The 8,917-nt window shown below is 40.7% G+C and overlaps 2 protein-coding genes across 2 annotated transcripts; both read left to right on the forward strand.

Annotated features, from left to right (window-relative positions):
* Nucleotides 1–578: 578 nt before the first annotated feature.
* METBIDRAFT_40238 (uncharacterized protein) lies at nt 579–2,357 on the forward strand (the record flags this gene model as incomplete). The annotated part of the gene is made up of 1 exon (XM_018857248.1): nt 579–2,357. One exon carries the CDS (start codon nt 579–581, stop codon nt 2,355–2,357), a length of 1,779 nt encoding a protein of 592 aa, XP_018713133.1.
* A 1,873-nt stretch (nt 2,358–4,230) lies between these two features.
* METBIDRAFT_11451 (uncharacterized protein) lies at nt 4,231–5,376 on the forward strand (the record flags this gene model as incomplete). Its single annotated transcript, XM_018853991.1, has 1 exon — nt 4,231–5,376. The coding sequence occupies one exon, from the start codon at nt 4,231–4,233 to the stop codon at nt 5,374–5,376; it is 1,146 nt and encodes a 381-aa protein (XP_018713134.1).
* Nucleotides 5,377–8,917: the final 3,541 nt, after the last annotated feature.

Consider the following 8,917-nt stretch of genomic DNA (forward strand, 5'->3'; position numbering starts at 1 on the left):
TATTGGGCTAAAAACGTGACCACCTGTCTGAGATAAACCTGTACACCCGCTCACGTGATCACTCAAACCTCCAAATGCTTTCAAAGCCTGCAGGACGTGTGAGCCCCGTGTTCCCGAATTACAAATCGTCACTCCCTTAGCTCCGGGTAACCATGGAGACGTTGTTTCATGTGCAGTATAAGCCGCTTTCCTTTTCGGGATCTCATGTCTTTCGGCCTTGGAATCCCATATAATTGAAGCAAAAATTTTAAAATTTCAAATTCAATTCCGACCACACCAACTGTTGCACTCTTGAGAGGCAAAAAAAATCACATATGTGATACACCAGGGCGGTGCAGAAGGCCGCAAGGGTCTTCAAAAAAGCGGGATTTTTGAGGCGGGTCGGACGATGACCGCACAAGAAAAAAGTTTTCCTGATTGGGAACATTCCCGACAACGGCCGACGCCCACTATCTGACAGGAAAGATTATAAATATGCTATTTTCCTTTCCACGTCCCTATTTCCTCTGTAATTCTCTTCTTGCTATTAAACAGAATCCAATTGTTTTTTCTTCCACTCAACTCCAATTATTTCTACCATGCCTGGGGTCTTGTCTTGGAAAGATGTGTCGGTGTCTTCGGGTGCAAAAAATCTACTTGAGAACGTGAGTGGGCACGCAGAACCTGGGACTGTCACAGCGCTTATGGGTCCATCTGGCTCGGGAAAAACTACCTTGCTTTCAGTTTTATCTCAAAGAACTACTAGCTTTAAAAATTTCGATATAACTGGAGATCTTCATTTGGGTGACGAGGTTGTCACGAGTGCCCTTCTCCGTGGGGTTTCTCGATTTGTGGAACAGGAGGATCATCTTTTGGGATGTCTTACTGTTAAAGAGCTGATTGAGTTTTCTATTATGATGCTGGACAAGATGCCGCGAGATGAAAGAAAGGCGCTTGTGGAAAAGACTGTCGATTTCTTCGGTCTCACCAAACAAAAAAGTACAATTGTGGGTACGCCTGTGCAAAAAGGTCTTTCCGGGGGCCAGAAACGGCGACTCTCGGTCGCTTGCCAGGTTGTTACCAAGCCCTCGGTTCTTTTTTTAGATGAGCCCACTTCTGGCTTGGACTCCACTGCGTCTTTCGAGGTGATGAACACTTTAAAGAAGTTTGCCAAGGAAGAAAACGTGATCATCATTGCGTCTATTCATCAGCCTTCAACACTGACATTTGACTTATTCGATAATGTCATGTTTTTGACCGAGGGCAAGATTGCATATGCTGGTCCTCGCGAAAGCTTGAATCAGTATTTCGAGGACGCAGGATATCCAATTCCTCCCCACTACAACCCAGCAGAGTATGTTTTGGATTTGATCAACACTGACTTCAGCTTAGGCGATACATCCCAGAGAGAGGACATGAATGCCCTTGTCGAATTGGCCAAGAAAAAAGCTCTTGCAGAGGAGGATGTGTCAAAAAGCCCTTTTGAGAGTGAGAAACCACAATCTTCCGACTCAGAGAAAGACTTCCCTGGTGGGGTTTCCAAAACCTGGGCTTTGCTTCAACGCGGAATGATCAAAGCGCGTCGTGATTATTTGGCCTATTATGTCAGGTTGGTGATGTACTTTGGCTTAGCAATCTTGATGGGAACTGTGTGGTTGCGGTTGAGCTACAGCCAAGAAAACATTCAGCTTTTCACCAACGCTATATTTTTCTCTGGTGCCTTCATGTCTTTCATGTCCGTGGCATACATCCCAGCATACCTCGAGGACTATTTCTCCTACAGAAAGGAGAGGTCCAACGGACTTTACGGTCCATTCTCCTTCATGGTGGCCAATTTCATTATTGGTGTCCCCTTTCTCTTTCTAATTGTGGTGATGTTTTCTATTATCACATACTTCATGTGCAACTTCACTTTATCTGCAAGGGGCTTCTTTATGTATGTGCTTTACTTGTTTATCAACTTGTTGGCTGCTGAATCCCTCACGATCTTAATAGCAACAATTTTCCCGGTGTTTGTTGTTGCATTGGCGCTCACAGCTTTTGCAAACGGTCTCTGGATGGCGGTGGGGGGATTTTTGGTCTCTGCCTCTGTGTTAAATGTTTTTTGGTACTACACATTCTACTGGATTGACTATCAAAGGTATGCCTTTCAGGGAATGATGTTCAACCAATTCAAAGACACGATTTTTCGCTGCGCTTCCGGCTGTCAGTGCATGTATTCGTCTTCTTTAGAGGACCAATGCTTGATAAAGGGGGCTGCTGTTCTTGAAGCCTTAGGTTATGGATCTGCAGACCACGGTCTCTGGGTTGGTTTGATGTTAGTGTTGACCTTTGTTCTCCGTCTAGCAACTTATATCGTTTTGAAACTCCGGAAATAATGTGGATGATTTTGGAGGCAGTTTCAAGCCAAAGGTATCAACCTGGCTCATGTTCATATATGTATAAGATAATAATTGTTCGGGAGTCTTCTGGATTATCGGTCCCACCTAATTCCTCAATCTCGGAAAATTGACAGCAACAAAATACCAGCTTACAAGACAATACTGAGACATGATTGAGCTTCGAAAATTCCCAGTTTTTTTACTCCTACTTTTCGCCACAGCTATTGTCTTTTCAATTCTCGTCTTTCACAAGGGTTGGAGAATATGATTTACCTAATTTTGCATATAATTGTGCATTTTTAACTTCTCATCTTTATTTAAGTACAAGTTCGAAGACAATGTAGTCTATATGCCGGTTTCGAGGTGTATGGAAGGGAGAAGTTCCTTTTCTCTTGACTTGAGTAGGCCCGCTGCATTTTTTAGACATGAGTACAGTAGACAAACTTTATGTGTATTTCTCTGGTGACATGCATGTAGCCTGAATTCAACATAACCTAACTAAAAAAATCGATGCCCTTTTTACTTTTGGTCTCTCTGGCTACCGTGTAGTATGCTTTCAAATTGTTCCCGGACTTGAGAAAATTTGTTCACCCTCACCACATACTGACGAGACAAGATTGTATATAATTTCTACCTCCTTCATACAGCCAGTGCAGAGTCTCTCTCTGCATGAACGGACACGATTGAATATATTGTTCTGAACTCAATTCCGCATTCCACCTCTGTCTTGCTTCACGTACAATGTTTTTTTTTTTTTTTTCATTGAAACCAATGAAATTATCTCTTCATTAAAAATTACGGCCTGTTGGACCTATGTCACATGAACTGTTATACATTGCATCAGCCAACCCAGATCTCATGCGGTATTTTGCAATGAGCCGTCTACGTCAAGCGTCGTTCTTCGAGTTATTCCCGCGTAACTCTCAGAGAAACTTTACCGCGTGGCTTTCTGCATGCCCTCCCTCTCCGTCGGAAAAAATAAATTATTTCGTTGAAGAATAAAAAATTGCTCACGAAACTAGCCGTCCTTATCATGCTGGACACGGTATCTAGCTTCCCCGCTACTGACTTGGGCAATTGCAGCATTTATGTAGTGGCCCTTAAACAATATTTCAAATAAAATGAATTTCAGCATTGCTTGGGCAGCTTGTTTAGAATGTTTCCTGCTTCTTGAAACCACTATCACTCTTTCCTAGACCCGTATAGTTGGAGTCTTATACCCAGAAAGAAAGAATCATAGTGCTTTCTGGATTAATCCAAAAAAAGAATGCGTCGTTGAGTAATTTTATGGGTCTCACAAGTTTGTATTGTTTTTTAAAAATATCTAAAATACTGAATGCAACATTTCCAATTGAATATCTTTGACTTTCCTCGTAGTCTTGACGAAAACAATGCCTTGTTGATACAATATGAAAGCTTCTCACGAACATTTTTCCCGGTACTCTTTACTCAAAACTCAGTCAGCTCTCATGAAATGAATTCTATCTCAATTTATTCTATATGTAGATAGAAGTTGACGTACTTCAATCGCACCATTGGTCTTGAGTATTACTTATATGATGAGATTTCCACAGTCGAATATTCAGTCTGTTTAGTATTCATGGATAGTTCGATCATAGAATTTAAAGTTTGTGAGAGGTTATGTAATTGCTATTCGACGAGAAGTATACATTTCCGCCGTTCATTGTCTTGCGTTTCCATGCAACCATTATTATCGCGGTAATTGACACAGGTGTACTCTGAGATTTGGAGCATATAAAAGAAGACTTATATGAGCCCCAAATATGAATTTGATTAAGCTCTTTTCAGAATCAGTATCAAAAAACCCATTTTTGCTGCTACTGCACATCAAATTAAGGCCTCCACGACTATGAGATTAGACATTAACGCTGTGGCTGTGGCCATCTCTTTTATGGCGAACTTGGTGTTCGCATTGAACATCACTCAAAATACCGTTGAGATTGCGACTGGCAACCTAAACATTTCAGACATCATAATTCCCAGCGGCTTGTACTTGTCAGTTTTAAACAGCCCAATGATTTCTTTGCTGGGCATTGTCCAAAACAGTGGTGAACTATTCGTGACAAGTACCGAGAATTTGCTGACTTCCGTGAAAATGACTGGGGTTACCTTCGACAATCATGATACTGCCGTTTTCAGGTCATCATCCAATACTTATCGATCTTATTTTCGTCTTCAGCTTAAAAATTATTTTTTAAACCGGGGGAAGATGTTGTTTAGTGTCCCCAAGGCTCAAATGGGAGGAGTTGAATATAGCATCATTTCTGAAATTTCATGGACTAATCTTGGAACAATTGTGTTTGAATGTTTATCAGATACAATGGCTTATTTGATCATTTATCGAACTGTCGATTCAGCTGAAAGTTCTTCTGTTTTAAATGACGGATCAATTTGTTTGCTCAACACCATGTGGGACTCAATGACTAAAGTCAATGGAGATGGTTGTATCAATGTTGGCACTGGCTCAGAGTTGAGGTTGCTGACCAATTTCCTTGCAAGCTCTTCTCCTCAAACCATCTACTTGCTGGCTTCAGACTCGAAGTTGAAGGTTTCTGGCTCTTTGAGTAGGACTGATATTCCCGAGCTTCGAGTTGAGGGCTTCGGCGGTGGAAATCAGATCACATTCTACATCCCTGAAGTCGATATCGACTATTTTTATTCCCCCAAAGAAGGGTCGGTCTCTATCAAAGTTTCCAGAGATCTGAAGCTCGTTTTTCACATTGGTAAAGGGTACGATTCTACCAAATTCAGCTGGAATGTTGATGGTATGGGCGGTCATCTTTCTTACTCAGATACCTTATCACGTGAGATCCCAAAAGAATGCAGATGTGATGCTGCATTTCCCGAAGCCCCAACCACCGTTCTTCCTTCACCATCTTCCTCTGCCTATTCTAGCTACTCTTGGAATAATGTGAGCACATCAACTTTCTCAAATACTGGGACTTCTAGCGGTTCTGCGATAATAACAAGCAATGCTTCTGAAAGTGCCGCCTAGCCAACGAGCAAGACATTTCCAGACGTCTTTTGCAACATAACTCATACACAATCATCGGCTTCAAAATTTTAAAAAATTACAATAGACCACAATACTGAGTGTGATCAAAGTTTCTCTTTTGCGTGAGTATCTTGCCCTAGTATTTCTGTTCTGTGTTGTTGGCTCCTTCAATGGTCTCTATTGTTCGAGTCGAATTACATGAAAAACAAGGTTTACGAGCTCATGTACAATTTTCTTGAAGTTAAGAATGCTTGATAACCACCGGCGGTGTATATATATAAGTTTTTAAATTTTTAGGTCTATTTCTGCATTTTTGGCGTCAATCGGGATGTTTTCTGCTTCGCAACAATAGTGTCTACCTGTCAAAATTATTGGCCTCTCAAGCGCTAAGGCCTTGCACGTGATTAAAGAATTCGGGTATTAATGTCCCGTGAACACATGACTTTGTTGTTTAACATGTGCCATTAGTTTGCGCGGCCGCTCTGCAGTAAAACAGGTACACCGGTGAAGAAATTCTAAAATTAAGGTGAGGGATGAGTTCCCGGGCTTCTATAAACGATATCAGAATTGAACAAGTGATCGACCGTTCTTTTCATCAGTCCACATTATCAGAATTTTAGTCATGTAATCATTTTATTCCAAGATCGGTTCACTGGGCTCTCGCGTTTATCTTTTGTTAGGGACTTCACGGGACATAGGGGTTATGTATTACTATTTGATCACTGGTTTCTCTAGAACTCTACAGGAGTTCTATCCCACCTTTATATAATTTATCCAGAGAAAACGTGAACGGAACCTTTAGAACTCGAGAGAATATTCTATGAGTTGTCTAGAATGATATCTGACGGAACTCACAGTAATAGAAGTGCATATAGTTATATATGCGCTTACAAGGACCATAAGTGTCAAGCTGATACCAGGGACCTTACATCTTTTGTTTTTTTAATTTTTGTTTATTTTTATTTTTGTCTTTACCATTTCCACGTAACATGGGTGTGTTTTTGCTTTCCTTCATATTCGACCCACGATGAGCCATTTGAGAGCCTCAGAAAAAGGGGTTGATGCCAGAATACACCCACGTGTACAGCCGGTGCCGTCAATATATTATCAATTCTGCAAACCAAAAACTCATGAGAGACTCTCTTTTCCCTCAAATAGTTTCCAAATCGAAGATGGCATCCCCCGTTGAGTTAGGGACTTCACTGGTAATAGGTGTATGTATTACTATTTGATCACTGGTTTCTCTATTACTCAACAGAATTCTACTCCACATTGGTACATATCATCTAGATGTCACTTGATAGTAACAAACCTTTGAAACTCGAGAAAAGTTTTATTACTTGTTCAAAATGATCTCTGACAAAACTCACAAAAATAGAAGTGCATATATTTTTATATGCGCTTACATGGACCCTCAGTTTCAAGCTGATACCTGGGACCTTACATTCATGTCTAGAATAGTGATTATATGGGGTGGAAACTCCTTGATGTCTCGCCTTTTGTAGAGTCAATTATGAGAGCTACACATCTTTAAATTTAAGTCTCTCTCTTTCGTCCATCACGTGGGATAATTGATTGACGTCACGCGCTACATTGACCTCTGAATTATTAGACATTATAGGGTCTGGAAGGTTACTGTATCTGTTATAGTATTGGCCAGTCTACGGTGTCAGCCCAGACAGAATAGTTTTTACTGAGATAGGGGTAGATCACGTGGACACAGGTGATCGTGGCCGATGCGGCCGGTAGGTCCTGTGATGCGAAGAAGACTTGAGGCACGTCATTTCACAGGTTTAGAAAGTGATAAATATCTACACACCTCTGTAAAAGCAGCAGATCCGTAAGTAGACTCTGAATAGTACTTCAAATTAATGTCGAAAGAGTTCAAATACACACTTTTCGAATTTGTTCAAATTCTTCGAAACTTTTACTGGGGGTCAGCCCGTTTACAATCCACATTTTCGGAACGTAGAACTGATGTCTATATGTTGACCCATCAGATTGTATCCTTTAAATTGGTAACTCGCCAAGATAAAGTAGTCATAGAGTCCAATAGACCAAAACTGTTGATTAGAACAAAAAAAGCATTCAAAATACTGGTTTTTGAATATGTTGAAAAATGAGCAACTGAAAATCTGGCTTTGCGCCAAATGAAACGCACCAAACGCCACGGGAGTGCATAATATTTGAACAATACCAAGCATACATATGCAGTCCCCAAATTAGACGGTGGAGTAAATAATTGACACAAGAGTTGTTTTGAATTTTTGGATATTTTGGAGCAAAACATTTGCTGGGCTTCATAAAACGGTAATGCATACTACACTCGCTATTCTCTTTTCGGACAATGTCAAACATGATTCTGCCATTTTTCGAGTACTTCCATTTTTCAAACTCTCATCAATGAGCTTATTAATTATCCTCCCAAGCTAAGATTACGTTGCATATTCAATTAAGATTCACATGAGTATTCGCGGGTATTAAATAGGCAAGTTTTGCCAGTCCTCGATGTATTCGTGGTATAGTGAGAAAGTTATTCGTTGGGGGCGAATTTCTCGCAGATCTGCTAATGTCTACTCGCTCTTCACTAAGCGGGCGTTGGACTATACGCAGTATGTGTGCCGGTAACAATGCTGTAGACAGTCCTTCTGTGAGTATAAGGACTCAAATTCATATACGCAGAAGGTGTAAAATTAGGAACAGAGCTAGCAGTGAGTTCCGCTGGAGAAAATATAGGATTAGACCCATTTGGTATGTCATGCAAAAATCCCTTTGAAGGATCATAGGAGTCCTGGTCTTGGAGAGGATTTCTGAAGGACTCATCTTTAGTAGTTGATACATTCATGTTAATCTAGAAACAATTAAAATAAATATGTAAGTTTGGATAGGAAAACACTCACAAGGGAAAAACAATAGAACGAAGAAAGAATCGTTTTCCTATGAATTAGCTGTACCATGGAGATGTGTTGAGATAGATGACCCAACCAGTATGGTGGTTGGGACACGTACTCTAAAGGCGAAGCCACCTCGCAGTGGTCGGCTGTAAAAGACATAAAAAACTTTCCATGTCTCCCTTCTTCCTTCTTTAAGGGAAACTCCTCTTCATAGATCTGCATCTTAATCGGTTCTTACGTTATCATAAGCTAAGTCCCACCGATGTGATCCTTACCATAGTACTGTTTGTTCACATGTTTTCGCCACCCTAGATGCTATACCAAGACGTGCCCGGTATACGCATACTAGGACTGTCTATAACATTGACCAAGGCTCTGGCCGGCTATGGTTTCAATGCAAGATAGACTTCAACAAAATGGCTTCGCACAGTATGCAGTAACGTGGATGGGATATTCCCTTGGGGCTACTGCGAACCTCAACAAGATCTAAGTCTACACTGTCTTTCAGCCCAAAAGGAGATGACATTCTCCTCTTTAAACTAAGCGCCAATCTTAATGTACACTTAACAATGCACAAATTTGATTTATATGAGGAATATTTACTTAAAATAGAGTTAATTCACAGGTCTAAGTATAAAACTAGAACT

Source organism: Metschnikowia bicuspidata, assembly GCF_001664035.1.
Source record: "Metschnikowia bicuspidata var. bicuspidata NRRL YB-4993 chromosome Unknown METBIscaffold_2, whole genome shotgun sequence".
Classification (NCBI taxonomy): Eukaryota; Fungi; Ascomycota; class Pichiomycetes; order Serinales; family Metschnikowiaceae; genus Metschnikowia; species Metschnikowia bicuspidata.